Source organism: Marmota marmota, unplaced genomic scaffold (assembly GCF_001458135.2).
Source record: "Marmota marmota marmota unplaced genomic scaffold, marMar, whole genome shotgun sequence".
Classification (NCBI taxonomy): domain Eukaryota; kingdom Metazoa; phylum Chordata; class Mammalia; order Rodentia; family Sciuridae; genus Marmota; species Marmota marmota.
The window spans coordinates 7,927,905-7,949,861 of NW_026000082.1; the positions used below are offsets into that span (position 1 = coordinate 7,927,905).

At 35.2% G+C, this 21,957-nt stretch overlaps 1 protein-coding gene across 1 annotated transcript in view; it reads left to right on the forward strand.

The window, feature by feature from the left end:
- Window positions 1-3,176: 3,176 nt before the first annotated feature.
- Oma1 (OMA1 zinc metallopeptidase) overlaps window positions 3,177-21,957 on the forward strand; it is a 60,366-nt gene continuing 41,585 nt past the window's right edge. Inside the window, 5 exon segments of the mRNA XM_015484931.2 lie at window positions 3,177-3,277; window positions 11,768-12,304; window positions 16,170-16,617; window positions 16,715-16,822; window positions 19,426-19,554. Of these exon segments, the coding sequence (XP_015340417.1) occupies window positions 11,787-12,304; window positions 16,170-16,617; window positions 16,715-16,822; window positions 19,426-19,554 (1,203 nt within the window). The 5' untranslated portion in view covers window positions 3,177-3,277; window positions 11,768-11,786.

Below are 21,957 nucleotides of genomic sequence, written 5' to 3' on the forward strand. Positions count from 1 at the left end.
GTAAAGCCAAAGGGGAAGGCCTAAGCTCAAACCCATCCTTGCTTATTCCCCAGAGATTTTTTTTTCTTTAGAAATTCTAGTGGAACACTTTTCTAAGTGTTGGTGAAAGCAATTTTTTTTGTTATACAAGCAAAATATTAATACCACAGAAAAGCAAAATAAAAAAAGAAAATTATTCTTACTTACCCCTACTATAGTCACCACTACCATTTTGATATGTAACCCTCTTGAAATGCCAGCTGGACAGTGGGGGGCATAATTGACTGACAGTCTGTGCCTCTGATATTGTGGGTTCTTCCCCACATTGAAAACAAGCTCATGCTCACCCCAGGCTGCTCTAAACCAATGACTGGGCATAATGTGAGTTTTAGTAGACACCCATTTTTTGGAGGAATGAAACTCCTCTAATAAACAAAAGAAGAGAGAGATTAAGGATGGCCAGGATCCCACAATCCCTTCTGAGGCACACCCCAGTGACCTAAGGAGCTCACACAATGTCCCACCATAGTAAGTGGGAATCTGATGGAAAGAGTCACGAAGCCCTAGAGATGTTTCAATGCTTAGCCAAGGCAGATGTGAGCCCTGGTTGGGAAAACCTGAAGTATGGAAATGGGACATCTAGATAGAATCCTTGAGGATGTTGACTCTGTAGACCCTTATAGCTTGTGGATGTGGCCAACTCTTCCATAGTAAGAGTGACACTTAACCTAAATGGCAAGGTCAATCCGAGGTTCTAATCACAAGGCAATAGGTGCTCATTCAGGGACTGCTCCCCATCTCCTCTTTGTTATCAGGAAGGGGAATAGCCAGGGTTCAATCTCAACATCACTCAGTTAGAGACATATTGGGCCTGTTACAGAGGAGAGAGATTGCATAATGAGGCGGCTGCAAGAATTAGTAAGCATGTACCAGCAGGAGCTGACAGCAATTTTTGATTAAATTCGACTTTTTAAGGGTGCTTGATCAAGATACGCAAGAACATAAGCCAGGCTAAATAAAAATTTATTGTCTTTGGGAACCTTTTCTTGGGACATGAAATCCTGGTAAGACCCTAGAAGATAGGGTAAACTCAATGCTAGGTGATTCATAGCACCCAGGAGAAAGTCATGATTCATGCACAGTAAGGCAGCAATGTCTGAATTGCCCTAAGACATGGTAGAGAAGGAAAGAAAGAGCTGTGGGAAGTGGGCTTGCTGGGATGAATTTATTGTGTGAAGGCAGAAGACCAGTCAGAGGGCTGTGTTCTGCCAGCACACAGATACACAAATGATGAATGGGGTGCACACAGATGAGAGGGGCACTGGCATCACTAGGAAATTCAGAGGAGTCTGTCCTCTGTAGGCTAGGGATGAAGGAAAAATCAGCCATCATAAGGCTGGCCTAGATAATATACAGGGGATAAGAGGATCCCAGAGTAATAGAAACTTGGTGGTGGCTTGAAGCATCAGAAGCCTGCAGGCTGTGATTACTGTTAACAGCTGTAAGCAAGCCTGGCCCTCCCTCTCTGTGCTTCCTATTTTGAGATAATGATGCTAGATTCTATATGTGCTTCTGCTATGATGTGATGCCATCCATGGACCTCACCAGAGGCCAAACACATGGGGCTGCTTGATATTGAACTCTGAGCCTCCAAAACTGTGAGCTAGCTAGACTTCTTCCTTCCTAAAGCAGCATCCCTCCGACATATCTTATGGAATACCAAACTAATATAAGATCCTTAAACTTGAGTTAAAGTATTGGAGAAGACCAGATGGAAGCTGGTGAAGTTGCTCCTTTTCCCAAGTCCAGATAATAAATAAAAACTAATATTTCCCCCAAGGAGGATGATGGTAGAGATAAGTGCCATCATGAAATATTTAAAGGATACAGGATTGGTTATCCCTGTCATATTTTCATTTAATTTGCCAGTGTAGCTTCTTTAGAAATCAGATGGCCCCAGAAGGAGGGCTTAAGATGGAGGCATTATTTGGTGAAGCACCAAGAGAGATGGAGGTGTTATCTGTCCAACTTGTTGCCACTGGACTGTCCCTGTAAGCACTTAAAAATAAACCTTGTGCCTTACATGCCACCTTCAGGTACTTTCTTTTGGTCTCTTAGCAACTTATCCCACTGCTCTAACACAACTGGGTTGTAGACAGTACAGAGGTGAACCACATGGACATCCCACAGAATGTCTCCATTTATTACAACAATGACATCATGTTAAATAGGCATGATAAGCGGGCAGGTGCCTAGCATTCTGGAAACCTTGGTATGGCATATGTACTTCACAGGTTCAGAAAACAGCCCTAGAGAACTGAGGGAACTACTACTTCAGTTTTTAGGATCTAGGGGTCAGGGGTTTGCCGGGATGTTCCCTTCAAAACAAAAGGCAAATTATAAAATACATATAAGCCAGATAAAAGGAAAAAAATCACTTATAAATCCTCTGAAAGAGATACCTAAAATTGTTCATAGCGTTTATGTCCTTTGAATTTTTTTTCATTGTGCAGAGTCTAAATATGATCCTCAGTCACTAGGTGTCTGAACTGGGTCCAAGAGTATACAAGAGTATTATCTTGTTTATTTATCGATATACTTGTTTACTATCTACTTTCCTTTTTGTGATATAAGCTCTATGAGAGTCAGGTCTTTGTCTTGTTCATTACTAGATAACTGGCACCTAGAATGCAATTCATGCTCAAGAATTTTATTTTGTGTGTGGAATGAAGTGCACTATATACACTGCTTTGTAGTTAGCTATTTTCAACTAATTTCCAGACACTTCAGGTAGCATTTCATCTTTCTTCATGTGTCACTCCAGAAGTCCTGTGAAAACAGAGTGCCCCCATACTCCAAAGACTGTGTAGCTTCAGAACCAAGAAGCTTGAGTCTTTTGTAGCCCTCAAGTCTTTCTCCTTTGGCCAGTACTGCTTTAAATCTTCAGCAGGTACAGCCTTGCTCTAATCATTCTTTAAACAACCCAAATCAGCCAAAGCAAGTAACAAGATCTGAATAAGTTAACTCACTCCCGGGCAAACCACCCAGCCCAGGGCCACATTCCTCCTCCGACCACACGGGGGCACTATAGTGCCATAGTCCGCACAGGGGCAGAGGTTTCCCCCAGGGAGGACGACTCTGGGCGGGAATATTGACTGTCCGGGGTGGGCGGAGAAAAGGTTCTGGCCGAGCCAAGGGCAGGAAGTGAGGAGGCGGGGCTTCTCGGAGGGTTTGCGCTTGCGCAGAATTCGGGCCGGAGGAACCCAGGTTTTCGCCATTGCTAGAGTCTGTGCTCACGGTGATGCCTTTGCCCTCTTCTTTCGTGTTGGGAGGGGCGGAGGGGACGGGGTGCCGAGTGGGAGCTGGGGTGAGCAGGGCAAGGAGAGACGCTGGGTAAGGAGGGGACCTGTGAGGTTGCAGCGGGGCTGGGTGGCGAGGCCTGGGGCGCGGGAGAGAGGGCAGGTGCGAGGGCACAGCCTGGTCCTCCCCCGACCGGGATGCCACGGAGCCAGGTTGCAATTTGGCACAGAGGCGGTGTTTTCCGGGAAGATCCTCTCCTTCCCTCCTCCCACAGACTGTCCTTCTCATCAGCTGCCCTTAAGTGTCCCTTCCTAACACGGGATTGCGCGCCTCAGCCGAACCCCTTCACCTGTGCAAACCTCTTCTAGCTGCTTAAGGCATCTCAATATCAGCCCCTCGCTTTTTTCTTCTTTCTGAGGGAGGAAAAAGTTTCCTGCCTATAGTCGACAGTGAAAACCAGAAAACTTCTTGCGTAAATAATTCTGGAGAGTTTTAATAGTTTCTTTATGAACTTGTCTACGAAATATCACTTTTATTCTATTTAAATGTCACCTATGTATGTAAAATGGAGCAACAGTTGTACTGTGCCATGTAGTCCTCAGCGAGAAACGTTGGTCCAGGGACATGAACATACCTCATTTGAAATTCAGGAGTTGATCAACTATAGTGACTCCGACCAAGGCCTTGTAACCCTAACTAAAAAGGTTTAAGGTTCATATCAGTCATTCTCTGACAGGGTGAAGGGGGTGCAATGTGGCTTTTGGAAGCTTAAGAACCCAGACTGCTGCCTTACAATTTTTTTTAAAAAACAGACTTCCGTTATGTGTGTACTTTGCTTGAATGATTATTTTAAAGTACATGTCCTATTTTTGCCAATCTGACAGCTGTTTCCATAGAAACTAGAGAAGAAATAGTCATTTTCAGCAAGAGTTGTTAAAACTGTCTTCCAGTCTTCAGCTGTGAGTGCCAGTGAGTGCTGTACTTGCTCATTCTGAGATGATACTTAAAGAATTAAGAATCTGAAATGTTCTTAGAGGCTCACAATTCAAATTGCTTAATTTTCTCACATCATTAATTTAGTAATCCTAGAAGTCTGCCTGCTATGTTTGTTGACCTGTCACAGTTCTTTGAAGAGGATGTGTCAGATCCAATTCTTTCTTAGGTGCTGTATTGTCTAGTGATTGGCTCTTTGAAAATGTATAAATAGATTTCTTCCCCCATTCTTTACCCCATTTTAAGGATAAAGCAGAATTACAAAATATCAGGTACTGTTTCTATATAAATGACACTTGATTGTCAGTGATATAAATGGTAATGATTTAAATTATATATGGGTAGTATTTGGGGCTTTTGGCTCTGTTAGTAGAATGCTTAAAACTTTTTACACAAGTTATGAGGGATGAGCAGGAGTTTGCTTGTCATATGAGCAAAGCTAAGCAGTATGAATAGATGCACATAGGCATAGAGATGAGAGCTTTCTTTTCTGAGGGGTACAAGTAAAGCAGAGCTTCTGAAATTTAGGGATGGGTGAAGAAAGTTTGGGAAAAGTGCCTGGAGATGTAAGGGGGAGACAGCATTATGAAGATTATTGAGGCCTATAGAAAATGAATGGAAATAAAGCAGAGTTGGTTGGTTTGGAGTTTATAAAAGTAATAAATCCTGTAAAAATTTAAACTGCACAGAAATATGTAAGATGGAAATACTAAATCCCTATGACCACCATCCTGCTACTCAAAGTGTCATTATGAATAGTAATCTTCCTTAAGATTTGCTTATTTTTGCATACATTAACATATTTTAATATTACTATTTTTACAAATTGGGTAGGAATTTTTGTCTGTTTTGTTCTCTGTAATATCCCTACCACCCACAATTATGTCTGGCATGTAGTAGGAACTCATTAAATATTGAGTAAACGAATAAATGAAATGAATAATATAATCCAGAGGTCAAAAACTGAATGAGATTTGTGAATATTTGGTAAAGGTGGTTAAAAAAATTATGTTGGTTGCCAGCATTTTACAATTGACAATTTTTAAGCCTGGATTTCTGCTGGTGGTTTTGAAACATTTGGGAACATTAAGCTCAAATTCCACCATACTTGTATCTCCTTTTAGTTGGAGGTGAATCTGTGTTCATGTAAGTGTGGCTTTACTGATATTCACCTGCCTGAATCCTACAAACCTGCTGCCTAGTATGATAACCACTAGTCACACACAATATGGCCATTTAACTTTAATTAATTAAAATTAAGCTAGCTAAAAATTCTGTTCCTTAGATGTTCCAAGTGCTCAATAACTATGTGTAGGGGTTATCATTGGACAGTACAGATATAGAATATGTCCATCACTGTAGAAAATTCTGTTATGCAATACTGCTTTAGATATTTCAGTTTGCCTCTCCTGGTATACAGAGTTTTTGCAAGTAGCATTTATTGTAATTATTTCTTAAATTCGCACATTTCTTGGTCATGATGTGGATCTCCATCTTTTTAGTGATTGTCTAATATTTAGCACCATATGATTTTATGTGAATTATGGAACTAGATTCTGTTGTCTGATCTGCATTTTAGAAAAGTTGCCTTTACTGTAGTTTGGGGGATGACTTGGAGTGGAAGAGATGGGGTGAAATGAGGCCAAATGATTGGAGACTGTATAGTAATCAATGTTGTAGGATTGCAGAGCCCAGGAACTGGATTGATAGGAGGTGAATACACAGGACTGATTTAATGTGGGCTTAGGTCTTTTGGATGTTACAGTCGCTATAGAGATAATCCAGCATTTTCGGGAACTTTTGCAGTGCTATAAATTGGGAGGTTTGTAAAGTATAGAAGGAACATTAAGGTGGTTTCAATAAAGAACATGTATAATTCTAAAATGTTATCAATTTGTATATAAATGAATGTGTGACTGTTTCATACCATGTAAATGTCTTCGAGATAATTTATTTGCAAGACACTCAGTGAAGAGAGGGAATTATTTTAGGAATAAAGTAAAAGCTTATAAAGCTCAATTAAATGTAGAAAGTACTGTAGTAATCACTTAGGAACCAGGAAGTTCTTATTCATTTTCCTGTGTCTCTATCTCTTGCTGGCTTCATGGTCTATCACTTGTCTCCTTTTCACACATGTATTCCATTGTCCTTTCTGTATATCCTCCTGCAAAGCTTTTGGTTTTCAGCTCTTGCTTGTATATTGCTTTGCATTTCTATAGCACCAACTATAGTCCCCGTTTATTCAAGCCCATATATTCCTATGTTGAATACTGTCTTACATAAAACTTTTCTATATCAGATATCCAGTCTTAGCTTGGTGACCAGTGGTAGGGGTCATTAGGGACAAACATAACTCTTTAGGTACATCTCCTAAGTTGAGGTTGTGATTGGGGGCAAGTGTTTAAAGCTTATCTACCATATTAAACCCTCAGATTTGAGGTAAAGGAAGGAACATGGATTTGTACTGTTTTTGCAGTTTGGTTTCTAGTAGAAGAACTTAAATACGCTTTCCCATTTGAAATAGTTCTTCAGAATTTTTGTCTCTTTACATCTACCCAGGTGGCATAAGGAATTATAGTTTCCTCGACTAGATTATAACCTCTGTTAGGGCAACGACTGTGTTTTATGCTGTTACTGTAACTCCTATGCCAGCTAGACAAACTAAATACATGAGGATGGTCCCATTAAATTATAACAGAACTGAATATCTCCCATGGCCTCGTGACATTGTATATCTTATAATATGTTCCTGGCATAATGTGTTACTCACCTGCTTGTTGTGATACTGGTGTAAACAAACCTGCACTGTGGGTCATATAATAGTATAACATCTATGGTATGTACATTACATAATACTTGACAATAAACCACTATGTTACAGGCTTCTGTATTTACTATACTTTTTATTTTAGAGTACTCCCTACTTATATTTTAAAAAGATTTACTGTGAAACAGAATGCTATATTATTCTGGCAGCAGCCTCACACATTTTGTTTATCATGTCCCTCAATTGCTTTGAGAGGCCATGTTGAGTGTTTGACCTATACCATCTAGGTTTGTATAAGTACACTCTATGATGTTTGTATAGTGATGAAATCGCCTAACAATGCATTTCTCAGAATGTATCGTAGTCATTAAGCAATGCATGACTACTATTTTTGAAATGATTTTCAAGGTTAAATTATTTTACCACTTGTCATATTGGTTCAAAAAATAAAAATCCTATAAAACATCTTGTTAAAATGTCAAACTATTATAGATCAGCCTGGACTCTACTAATTAAAAATTGGTAGTAACTCAGAAGGGGTTAACTTGGAGTTATTTTTACTTAGCATGAGCTTTATTCACTTTATACATTAATAGTATAAGCTCAGAGTATATAAACTACATACAAAATAAATTTGAATACTTTTCAAATGGTTTAGTATATAGATAATCTTACTTATTAAAACTAGCAGTTCTAAAGCATCTTTTAGATAATGTTGTATTAGCCAAGGTTGAGTTAGTTTTCTTTTTTCTCTTTTCTTTTTTTTTTTTTTAATTTTTTATTGTTGGTTGTTCAAAACATTACAAATTTTGAGTTAGTTTTATATCTCCTCAATTTTTATTATAAAGATTTTTAAAACATTTAGAAAAATTGGGGGGGAAAAACATTTAAAGAACTCATATAGGGCTGGGTTGTGGCTCAGTAGTAGAGTGCTTGCCTAGCACGTGCAAGGCCCTGGGTTCTATCCTCAGCACCACATAAAAATAAACAAAATAAAGGTATTGTGTCCAACTATAACTAAAAAAAAATAAATATTAAGAAAAAAGAACTCATATAACCATCACAGACACAGTAATTGTTAATATTTACACTATTGGCTGTATGTCCTCTATGTATGTGCATTTGCAGTACAATTTTTACAAAAGTAAGATTTGTACTTCAAGTATCTCTGGAATGAGATATTCACCTACATCACCACAATATCATTCCCTAATAAAATAAGTAATCTTTATCTAAAATAACTTAAAAACAAATCCAAATTCAAATTCTCCCACTAAGTCTTTTAAAGCTGATGATTTTCTTCCAAATTGGATGCAATTTGGGCACATTGTATTTGGTTATTGTCTTTTTAGTATCTTTTAAAAGATAGTTTAATTGATAATTAATATGTAGTGATTTGTACATATTTAAACTGTACAGTGTATGTTCTGACTTGTGGTTATCTATAAAATCAATACTGTAATCAAGAGGGTGAACAAATTCATTACCTCAGCTGTTTGCAATGCCTTCCCTTGCCCCTTTTTACCTATCCATCCCCAGGCAATTATTGCTCAGATACTATAGATTACTTTGCATTTTTTGCAGTGCATATTATAGATCTGGAATTGTAGAGTATTACATATACTTTTCTGGAGGGGTACATATGGTTTCTATCACTTGTTAGTATATAAAAATACAATTATTTTTATATATTATTTTTGTATTCTGGTACCTTACTGAACTCGTAGCATTTTTTGTTTGGATTTTTAATGTAGACAATCATGTTATCCAGAAGTGAAGACTGTTTTGCTTCCTTATTTTTGGTTTGGATATCTACCCTCCTTCCCTCCTCCCTCCCTTCTTTCTTTCCCCCTTCTGTCTCTTTCTGACTAGGACCTCTAATGCAGTGTTGAGTAGAAGTGTTGAGAGCTGACATATGTGCCTTGTTCATGATCTTAGGGGGAAAATGTAGTTTGTTTTTTTTTAAACCAATAAATGTACGATGTTTGCTTCCTGTATTGACTGTTCCCTCTTTTATGAGATTGAAGAAGTTTCCTTCTATTCCTAGTTTACTGTGAGTTTTTTATTTTAAAATCTGTGATGGATGTTGAATTTTATGAAGTATTTTTTCTGTGTCTATTGAGATGGTTATGTGGTGTTTCTTTCACAGTCCATTAATAGGGTGAATTATTTTGATTGATTTATGAATGTGTAACCATTCTGGGATGAATCTTTCTTAATCATGAGGCCACCTTTTTTTTTTTTTTTTTGGTACCCAGTATTGAACTCAGGGGCACTTGCCCATTGAGTCACATCCCAAGCCCAATTTTTGTATTTTATTTAGAGACAGGGTCTCACTGAGTTGCTTAGCACCTTGTCTTTGCTGAGGCTGGCTTTGAATTTGTGATCCTCCTGTCTCAGCCCCCTGAGGTACTGGGACTACAGGCGTGCACCACAGTGCCTAGCATGAGGCCACCTTTTCATACAATGAGTTAGATTTTCTAAAATTTGTTAAGAACTTTTGTATCTAGTGGGCTGGGGATATAGCTTGGTTGGTAGAGTGCTTGCCTTCCATCACAAAGCCTTGGGTTCAATCCCCAGCACACCCTCCCCCTGTCCCCCTTCCCCCCGTCAGAGAGAACTTTTATATCTAGGTTCATGAGGGATATTACTTTATGGTCTTACTTTAGTGTAGTTGTCTGGCTTTGGTATCAGGCTAATGGTGGTCTTAGGAATGTGTTACAACTATTCTTTCCTTTAATATTACTGAAAGTGTTTATATAGAATTAATATTAATTCTTTATAGAATTCCTCAGTGAAGCCATTTGGGCCTGAGCTCTCTTTGTGGGAAAATTTTTAAATTGGACATTCAATTAAAAAGGTAGAGCTCTTCAGGTTATCTGTTTCTTCTTGAGTAAGCTTTGATTGTGTTTTTCAAGGAATTTATTCATTTCATCTAAGATGTCAAGTTTGACATTTTCTCTTTCATTGGTTTTAATAAATTATGATGTGCCTTGGAGTTGTTTCCTTTGGTTCATTAAACTTTTTAGAATTGTGGGTTTATGGTTTTTATCAGGTTTAAGCAATTTTTGGCCATTATTTCTTCAAGAACTTCTCATCTACCTCCCTTCCCCTGCTTGAGAGGATTCTAGCTGTAAGCATATTAGGCTGTTGAAGTTCCATACCTCATTGATGCCCTATACAGTTTTTTAAGTCTGTTTTCTCTCTTATATTTCTTCAGGTTCACAAGTCTTTATTTCCACAATGTCTAATAAGGTGTTTAATCCTTTATGTCTTTCATCTTAGACATTATAGTTTTCTTCTTCAGAATTTAAATGTAGGCCCTTTAAAAAATACATTCCATGTCTCTACAGAGCATGCTTAAATTTTCCTTTAACTTCTTAAACATGTAAAATATAGTTATAATAACTCCATGAATATCCTTCTCTACTAATGCTGTCATTTGTATTATTTAGGAGTGACTTCATTTCCATTGATTGATATTTCTCCTAATTATAGATCATATTTCCTGCTTCTTGAGAGCCTAGTAATTTTTAATTTTAAATTATACCGTGTTAAGTACTAGACTTTTTTTTTTTTTTATTCTTACATCTGTTCTTGAGGTTTTGTCCTCTACTGGCATGTAGCTGTTATATGGAAACAGTCTGACCTTTTAGGTATGTCTTGTTGTCTGTTGGTTAGGATCAGAATAGTTTTCAGTGTTGGACTAATTTTTCTGTAAGACTGAAGCCAAACCCTTCTGAGCACTCTACCCAGTTACCATGAATTGTAAGTTTTTCTGCTTCAGTGGGTGGAAACAGACACTGTGCCCGATGCTGTGTAGCCTTGTATATATATTGTGCCCTCTATTCTTTTCAGGTAGTTCTTTGCAAACTTTAGTGGTTTTTGTTTTGTTTTACATACATGTGCCTATAGGACTCAGCTGAATGTGAGAGGGAGCTTCTCTGTAGATCTCCAGAACTCACTCTTTCTGCAGCTCTGTCTTTTCTTATTGTCTGCATTGTAAATTGGGCCTACTGGCACTCCCAGCTTCATCTCTTCAATTTAGGGCAACCATTGAGTTTCACCCGTATTTTCCTGTCTGCATGGTCATCTGGAAACTCACCAGGTAGTATAGTAAGCTGGGTGAATAAAGGACTCATCTTGTTTGTTTCCCATCTTTCTACCTTTCATTTTCTAATGCTCAGTGTGTTGAAATGCTCAGTTGTTATATATAATTTTTTTTTTTTTTAGGTGGGAGAGTAAATCTGGTCCCACTTTATTTTAATCCCAGTCAAAAGTCCTAGGATTTTATTTAAAAGAAAAACCATTTGTATTTTAAAAGATATATTTTATTAGTTAATTTTTCTATCCCACTGCATCCTTCTTTTCCTGTTACTACCAACTGATAAAATTTTACTAGTGTCTTTTTAATCCTGTCTATTCTTACTCCTCAAATAATTTGCTATTAAAATAAAAAGTAGACTTCTCCCCAACAAAAGGTTAAAAATGAAGTGAAAAAACGCAAGTTTTAAAAGTACATATTGTACAGTAATAGTGTTATATGTGTCCTTCTAGTTTGTATTGGTGAAAGGCATTGCCATGGGGGTGATGAGTAGAAGCCCAAGGTAATTTAGGCTGAGATATGGCAAAAGAACTACATCATACCTGTTTCATAAATATTATGTTCTTGGTTTGGTGAATAAATATTTTCCATAGATACTTATCTTTTATTTTTTTGTGTTCCAGATAATCAAGCTCAAGAAAGATGAGCTTCATATATGGACTGCAGTCTGCTACTAGAAACTGTTTTCTTTCCCAGTTTAATTCACTGACCAACTGGAGAAAATGGAATTCACCAGCAGTAACTTTAGTGGGCTGTTGTCAAGTACAAAATCTCCAAATGATAAAGAAGTGTCAGGGTCTTAAGTCATTCAGTCAGTGTGAGCTGTCAACTTTTCTCCCTGGAAACTTTCATTTCTGTAGGACTTTCAGTAACAGAAGAATAGGATACATCTCAAGTGCCCAAAGTAAGGAAATTTGGATGGTTACTCACAAAGGTACTGCATGGAATGACTCTTTTCCAAGATGGGAGCTTAAAAGATGGGTGCTTACCAAAAAAGTTGCAGTTGATCCTGCTCTTGGAGCCTTGTGTCCGCTGAGCTGTTCCTCTGTCAGGGTTGGCAGGAGCTTCCACACTTCTTCACGGGTTCAAACTGCTCCAGTTCCTCTCTTCTTGATCATTCTGAAACCAGTGCAGAAGCTACTTGCAATTATTGTGGGCAGGTAAAGTAATTAACAAAGTAACTTTTGTACTAACTTTTGTTAATTTTTGTGTTCACATTTGTATCGACTTCTATTAACTTAAAAATTAAAGTTTAATATGGAAAAACAGTACTTTTAAAGAAACCTTGTTTAGTCTTCCTCATACCATATTTAGCTCAAAATTGAGTTTTTATACAGTAGGTCCTACCCAGTTTTGTTATGTGTAATTTAATGCTCTCAAAATAATTTGCTGCATATTAATTTATGGTATAGAAATATGATCTTGAAAAAGTTATGTGTTCATGAGGCCCCCTTTTGTTTAAAATATATTTTTAGTTGTAGATGGACACAATATCTTTTTTTAAATTTTGATATGTTATATATGACAACAGAATGCATTATAATTCATATTACACACATAGAGCACAATTTTTCATATTTCTGGTTGTACACAAAGTAGAGTCACATTCTTTGTGTCTTTTTACATGTACTTAGGGTAATGATGACCATCACATTCCACCATCTTTCCTACCCCTATGCTCCCTCCCTCCCCCTTTCCCCTTTGCCCTATCTAGAGTTCATTTAATCTCCACCCACCCCCCAAGCATATTATGGATCAGTATCCTTAAATCAGAGAAATAATTCAGCATTTGTTTTTTTGGGATTGTCTAATTTCACTTAGCATTATATTCTCCAGCTTCATCCATTTACCTGCAAATGCCATGATTTTATTCTCTTTTAATGCTGAATAATATTCCATTGTGTATATATATCACGTTTTCTTTATCCACTCATCTACCGAAGGGCATCTAGTTTGGTTCCACAGTTTAGCTATTGTTAATTGAGCTGCTATAAACATTGATGTGGCTGTGTCCCTGTAGTATGCTGTTTTTAAGTCCATTGGGTATGGACTGAGGAGTGGGGTAGCTGGGTCAAATGGTGGTTCCATTCCCAGTTTCCCAAGGATTCCCCCTACTGTTTTCTATATTGGCTGTACCAATTTGCAGTCCCACCAGCAATGTATGAGTGGACCCAATATCTTTATTTATTTCTATGTGGTACTGAGGATTGAACCTAGTGCCTCACATGTGCAAGGCAGGTGCTCTACCACTGAGCTATAGTCCCAGCCCATTTTGTCATGTAAATTTTAAATAGGAAATAAGTGTACCTTTTAAAAAGACTTTATAAGAAGAATCAGAAGTATTGACTATAGCTCATGCTATAGTACTTAACATTGCCTTTTTATTTTGTGGAATTTGAGCCAGTGAATCATGAAACTGAAGAGCTTTTCTTTTTTTTTTTTTAATTGGTTTTATTTTTTTAAATACATGACAGTGGAATGCATTATAATTCTTATTACACATGTAGAACAATTTTTCATATCTCTGTATATAAACTATGTTCACACCAAATCATGTCTTCATACATGTACTTTGGATATTGATGTCCATCATATTCCTCCATCATTGCTAACTCCCTGCCCCCTTCCTTCCCCTTTCACCCCTCTGCCCTATCTAGAGTTTGTCAATTCCTCCCATGCTCCCTCTCCGTACCCAACTATGAGTCAGTCATCTTATATCAGAGAAATCATTCGCCCTTTGTTTTTATGGGATTGGATAACTTCACTTAGCATTATCTTCTCCAACTGCATCCATTTACCTGCAAATGCCATGATTTTATTCTCTTTTATTGCTGAGTAATATTCCATTGTGTATATATACCACATTTTTTAATACACTCATCTACTAAAGGGCATTTAGGTTGGTTCTTTTCTTATATAAGAAAGTGCTCATACCTAGTCAAGTTAACTTTTAAACCATTAATATGTAATTGTTCTGATTCTAAAATATTTCTCTTAGTAGTCCTTTATAAAAATTACCATTTTTGCTTCATATAAATAAATTCTTTTTGCAGTTCTGGGAATTGAACCCGGAGCACTCAACCACTGATTTATATCCCAACCTCTTTTTATTTTTAGCTTGAGACAGTATCTTGCTAAGTTTCTCAGGTTGGCTTTGATTTTGCAATATTTCTGCTTGACCTCCCATGTACTTGGGATTACAAAAAGTGCTTAAATAGTATATTTTTTTAAACCCTGTTTTTTCTTATTTCATTGAAATTGAAGAAAGCTCATCTCCTCATTAAGCTTTCTTAAATTTGGTAACTACAATGTCTCTTCTAGTTTTCTTTCTTCCTTACCAACAACCCAATTTGCTTTTAATAAAAATAAAAAAGTTCTCTGTAGGTTATTGTGTTCTTTATGATTTGGTGTTTGCACTCAGAAAATAACTAGTCATATTGGATCATAGGTTAAGTAACAAACTCTTCCCAGTTTCTTGGCATAATAGCTTTCTAACTTCTCATGTGAAAATTTTTTATTTTTAATGATTTTGTTTTTGTTACAACTATCAGTTACTTAAAATTGTCTTTTAAAACGTGTTCCATATACATTTTAATTAAGTAATAATGTCATGTAAATTTTAAATAGGAAATTTAAAATTTGTGTTTGATTTACTTATTTGTAGTTTGATTTATGTCTCTTCCGGTTAAGACCCTTTGTTTAAGGCATTTGTCTAAGGCATTTCATATATGTTATTGTGTTAGGCAGCTTTCCATTATGACAAAATACGTGAAATAATCAAAGGCTTATTTTGCTCATGATTTCATAGGTTTCAGGCAGTTGTCTTTTGGCCTTGTTACTTTTGTCTTGTGGAGGTTCAATGCATCATGGCAGAAGCCTGGAAGCAAAAAGAGGGAACTAGAAAAGGGCTAGGGTCCCAATATTCCCTTCAAGGGCATGCACTTCATGCCTAACTTCCTCTCACTAGGCTCCTACCTGTCAAAAGTTCCACCATCTCACAGTCCCAGTGGTGCCATAGGCTGTAACAAACCTTTTAACACTTGGACCTTTGGGGGTAACTTGTAAGCCATATTAGTAACTTAACAAAATTATGATAACTCTAAGATTTTTTAAAGTAAATTTTTGTTGAAAATGATGTATACATATTAAATTTTTATTTTGATTTTACTGGTGAACTTATAAGGAAAACTTTTTATCCATTATTGAAAACATTACTTGTTGTCAAAATGTTTATGAATTCTGCTGAGCAATAGAAATTGGACCTTCTCAGATGTTATCTAGAAAATCTCCCATTTGCTTATTTACAGTGCTTCTGATCTTCTTTTTACCTCTCCTTTCTCATGTTCTAGAGGGGATAAAGGAGTTTCTGCTTCTGAACAATATTTATTTCCAAAATCAATGCTGAGGTAGTTTTCCTTATACCTTGCTGAAGCACTGGCCAGAAATCTGAGAAGCAGTGGGAAGAATAGTGGTTAAAGGTATAGATTTGTTGTATAGTAGCTCCTTATATGTTTATTTGGGCAATTTATCCCTATTAAGTGGTTAAATGGTCAGACTCTGGAATGTCATTGCCTTCATTGCCTGGCTTTCCTCTTATTACTCTCTGAACTTGCACAAATTGCTTAATTTCTCTGTGTCTCAATTTTCTGTAACATGGTTGTTAGGAAGATTAAATGAGATGACATCTGTGTAATGATTAAAAAGAGTGCTTTTTGTGTGGCAAATAGTCAATAAATGTTAATTAGGTAGTTGCAGTAAAATAATCAAATAACTCCTCATTTACTATTTGTCCTTAAAATAGCTGAAGAACAAATTCAAATAAGCATTAGAATTTTTAGCTATCTCTCTATATAGTTGATTACTCTTTGATCTTTTAGCTAATACGTTAAAAAATCCAACTATACTGAGAAAAATATCATAGAGATTCAAATGTTTAATGACATAAAATTCTAGCACATGCATTTGCATTTTGATGATATATGCTAGTACAGTTATCAGAACTTTGAACTTTTCTCTTTGCTCTAGGGGCATAAGGAAATGGTGGCAGGCACTTCCTCCTAATAAGAAGGAACTATTTAAAGAGAGTGTCAGGAGGAATAAATGGAAGTTATTCCTTGGTTTCACTGGCTTTGGACTGCTATTTGTAGTGTTTTATTTTACTCACCTGGAAGTGAGCCCAATCACAGNCACAATTTTTACATAATGCCATATTAGTGACTGTTGTATTTTGCTGCCTTTCCTATCCCCTACTATCCCCCCTCCCCTCCCAATAAAGAATATTTTCATTTTAATTTTTTAGTGGATGGAAGAATTTAAGAATGATATGCTAACTGAGAAAGACCCTCGATATCTGACTGTTAAAGAAGTGGTATATCATCTAATTGAATGTAATAAAGATATCCCAGGAATCTCTGAGCTCAATTGGGTTATTCATGTTGTTGATTCTCCAGATATAAATGCCTTTGTGCTTCCAGTAAGTAAATGTTTTCAAACACATTTTTATTGCTAAATTTAATGTCCTTATATTTTATGTTGTTCTAATTGCTTGTATTATTTTCTCTATGGTGCAGAATGGACAAGTTTTTATTTTCACGGGGCTCTTAAATAGTGTAACTGATACGCATCAACTTTCCTTCCTTCTGGGTCATGAAATAGCACATGCAGTACTTGGGCATGCTGTAAGTACCTGAAGTGAATATTCAGTTGTCAGAATATTGCTGCAAAAGTAGCAGGTTACATCTCTTCCAAGAACTGAGTCTTTTCAGTTTTCTGTTTATAATGATGGAATTTTAGTGTTTAGTAATTTCCTTATTCTGTTACCTAAAAAAAATGTGATTGGCTAATTTTCAGATTTTTTTATGATCTTTATACTTGATACTGAATCATTAGTGTTTCTTTTAAATACTATTTTTATTACCTGTCTCTTTTGCTAAAAAAGTAATTATTTTCAACCACTAATTATTTCAAATTAGATTTTAAACTTTCCATAGTTATCAACATATATATAATCTAGTCAGAAAATTAATTATATAAAATGATATTACTATTGAAGTGTGAAAACTAGTTTTCTTTTTGTTCATTCTCAGAGGATAGCTTAGAGCATCTCTGAAAATATCTAGAATGATAGGCCATATATAATTAATGCAAAGTAATAATGATACCTTGTCATCTTACAGTTTACCAAGGTTTTTAATATGTATCTTTTCATTCATAACTTTAATACCTCATGAAGTATATATTTTTTATGCCTATTTTATATATGAGGACTGGTATTTAAAAAGACTCTAAATAACACAACATGACAAAGTGACTGACTTGGGAATTTAAAATAGGTCTTCTGCTTTCAAGTCCAGCATTTCTTCCTTTTACCACAATTACCTGTTTGTTGGCAGCAGTTTTTAAAATACATTATAGAATTCAGGTTGATTTATGGTCTTTTGATTACACATCTATTTGACTTGGTATGAGTCCAGGAAAATAACATATACTTGTTTTACTCCTTTTTAAATTGCCACTCATTAAAAAATATGAATGGCTCTTTTGTCCACATAATTAGAGAGAAGTATATTTTCTTTAATTGAAAACCTGAAAGCAAATAGTGAAAGGATTATGAAATACTAAATCAGAAGTGTAAGTAATGTTAACCTCAAATGGAAACAATAATGTTTATGTTCCTTCTAAAAGTCTTCTTAAATTCTGCCTATTCCTAGAGTAATAAGAAAATAAGATAGGTCAAAGTTGTACTTATTCTGAAGTGCAAATAGTACTTTTCTCCCTTATTTCCTCAAAGTTAAAGGAAAATTTAAAAATTGTTTTTCTTAAATATGTACAAAAATAAGTCTAAGCAATTGTTAGTGTCATTATATGCACTCTGTCTTCCAATTAATGTTGTCATAATCACAAAAATAAATCAATCTGGCCACTTTAACATTTAAAAGGTTTTACTATTCATTATGTTTTTCTGGAATCTAGTTCAATGCCTCATTCTCATTATATTGTTGTTATCTTTGTCAGTGCAAGAACAGTAATTAGATGAGACATAAAATGCAAATAGTACCCTTCATAGAAAACAGTTATTAATACTTCTATTGCAGAGGTCTTTATTATATGAACACATTTTTCTCTTTTGGGAGTCTAATTTTAATTAAATCTAACTTTTTTTGATGTTTTCTTTGTTTTACAAATACACAAATTTTTTTATTTCTAGTTTTCTAAGACTGTGTAGTGGTAATCATATTCTTTAGTAATTAATAGCAAGGACTTTCTGTTCCATAATGGCTTCATTATTTTAAGTTTCACTCTTTCATGTTAAAATAATCCTGTACTTGTTTTTCATAGGGCACAGTTCTTATAATGAAGCAAAGTGTGTTTGTGATGAAAGATGATATTTTTGAAGAATATAGTCCAAGTCATTGCTTTTAGTTTCAGGCATGTTTCATATGTTCAAGTTAATAACTGCTATGTTATCATTCTCAGCATTCCATTAACATTTACTAATCAACATCAGTAGCAAACAAGAAACAATCCAGTGTATTAAACTTATATTAGACGTTACTATTCAAAACAACTATATTATGTATAACCTTATTTGGTTACTTTTATAGGTAAATACAAAAACTCAACCTAATTCTCTGGTGAGGGATACTAAAATCACAAAATTGACAACTTGTATAAATCAATCATACTTTCCTAAATTAGATCATAAAGACCAAAAGACTTTTATTTAAAATAAACTTCCAGTCTTTTCTGAATTATTTCTTACTTTAACTGCTTCATATGTTAGGTAGTGTTTAGTCTTTATCCAAAAATGTAAGTACAATAAACACATTTATTTTATGTTTAAAAAGATTTATGATTGTATTAGAAACTAAAACTTACTGGGTCTGTCTGATTCCTGGTCCTTTCACTAATAATGATATGAATTTGGGTAGTATTTTTAAGGGCCTTCTCCATCTCAGTTTCATTATCTGTAAAATAGGAGTAATTTAACCTATTTCACAGTATTGTGCTGTTAATATAAGAAACTGTAGATTAACGAACCTGTCATTGTCTGACTTGATAGTAAGCAGTGCAGTAAGTGCATGACTATGTAAGTAAGGGACAGGAAAAAGAGACTGGGAATGATATGCACACAGAAGAAAGAGAAGTAAGGGTTTTATTTGTTGAGGACCACTTAAACACATGCAGTTATTTAATGTGATTACACATGATAACTAGAGAATATAAACACACTGTCTCAATTTATTGAATATAATTTTTCACTTTTTTTTATTGTTCTCAGGCGGAAAAGGCTAGCTTGGTTCATTTACTGGATTTCCTTGGTATGATTTTTCTCACAATGATTTGGGCCATTTGTCCACGAGATAGTTTGGCAATTTTGGGCCAGTGGATACAGTCTAAACTGCAGGAGGTAAGTCTGAGATAATAACTTGAATTTATAAGGGTTACTTGCGGATATTTTAATACTATTGTGAAGCAACAAATACCAGAGATGTTTCCACTTTTAGGGTGGATATTTAATATTTAATATTTATTTTATTTAATATTTAATTTAACATGGGTATTGAATTTTAGTGCCTTATGTTTACTTGTTTTAGGGAATATTCTTATATGAGAATTTCAGGAATGCTACATCTCTCAAATAAGTGATGCGTATGGATGGTTTAAAAGGGTTAGGTAATTTTTAGCTAATATCTTTTTTTCACATAGTTGTTGGTCTTACAGAGAGAAAGCATAGTCATGAACCCTTTCTTTCATTCTGTTACTCTAGTGTACTGACTCCCTTGTCCCCCAGATATTTTCATTTTTGGGGAAAACTCTTCAAAGAAATCTCTAATGATGATAGGGTTGCTAAGCTGCTTTATCACCCTCTCCTGCTCACTCCCATTTAAACTTACATTGCCTCAAAAATATTGAAAGGACAGTCTTACTAGGTATTTGTTAACTTTGGTTCTTAGTGTTTATGTGTAACGATAATCTCAAAAATGTATTAAGTCTTTCATTTTGTTTAAAACGCTGCATTACTGAAAGTAGGTCTTGTAATCTTCATAAGTACTTTGTTAACCATGATTAACTATTTTACATTTTTCTTTATTTCTTCTTGTCCTGGGAGTTTGGTTATTTAGGCACAATCTGTCATTTGTTTATTTAATGTTGTGGAGCACCCATCAGAGTGCCATCTGGGTGTTGTTCAAATCTAATGTTCAGAATTCTCTGAGACAAATTGCTTTTGAGATTCAATAACTAAGGCTTTTATTTAGAGTTCTCCTATCACTTGGCTTCATTTATATTGAAGTAAAGGTTCTCAAAGGGAAAAAAAGAAGGAATGGTTATTGCTTAGATTATAGGATCTCACATTTTGGACCTTTGTTTCTGTCACTGACCTGCTGGAATGTCAGAGGAGTTCATATGGTCTTCCCCAACCCATCCATCTATAGATTACTTTTTCTGTGGTGGAATCAGATTTGGTTATAATAAAGATATCTTGTATCTGTTTCTTGAAATTCTTGACGAAGCCTGCCTTTTCATTGTAATTCTTTAATTCAATAATTAAATTGAAAATAGAATAGAGATGACTTTTGTTTGAATTCTTTTCCCCTCAAAACTTTTGGTGACACATATTTTTCTCTCTATAAAGCCCTGCTCACTGTGACTGGGAAGGAGAAAGGAATGCTGATAGTAAAATTGTTAGGGAGTGGGAATTGCCTACATTCATTTGCTGTGGCTATTGAAAACTACATTTAATGACAGGATTTCTCAATCTCAGAACTATACTTGTTTATTGTGGGGAGTTTTCCTGTACCTTGTAGTTATCAGGGTCTTTTCCTAGTTGTGACAGTCAAAAAGTCTGTACTTAACAAATGTCCCTGGGGGACAGAGTCATACCAGATTGAGAATACTAATTTAAAGCATTTAGCACAGTCCTTGTCATAAAGTAAGGACACGGTAAATATGAATTATTGATTTTATTATTGCTTCATTTAATTCTCTTTGTAAATCTAGGAATTTGGTGCTTGCTGGTGTTAGTTCCATTTTACATATGATACTACTGGTTCTCCTTTTAAAGCCAATGTTTTAAATTGGTATATTATGAGTAGACTCAATGGGACACATGAAGACTGCTCATGAGAGTGAAGAGACTGTGATGTCGTTTACCAATCTAAACCAGATACGATTGAGAAGAAAAAAATTCACATCTAATGATCACATACTGTTTTCAGATTGATTATTTTTAGTCATCACAAACATGTTGCTACGTTTGAAAAATCGTTTCCCCAATTAATAGCTCTTTTCTCAAAGAAAAAATGCCTATTGATCTGTCCTTTACAAAGTTTTAGTATTTACTGAAAATTAGAATTTAACTGAAAAGCATTCTCATAAATACAGTAATTAGGAAAATAAAAGTCATAATATCTATTCTTAAAAAATTGAAGTCAGAAGAAAATTTCATTTTCCTAACAAATTAATACTTAGAAAGGAAAGGGAAATTAAGATAATTTATCAAAGAAACAAAGTTCTGCTATATTGTTAATTTTCTTACTGAAATAAATCTTCTAATAGTATCACTGGTTATTATGGACTTATATTTTTTTAATTTCATTTTAAACTGTAATATCAAAATGTTCTTTGGTCATATTAAGAGCTTGCATTAATAAGCTTTCTTAGAGATCCCTCTACTCAGTGGAGATTATAATTGGAAAACAGATATAATGATACAATTGACTGTCCAGAAATTTGTAGGCATGTTTTTTTTCTATTTTTCCTTGTTTTTAAAGTATTAATCTGATGGAAGAAATGAAGGTTCCTTTTATGT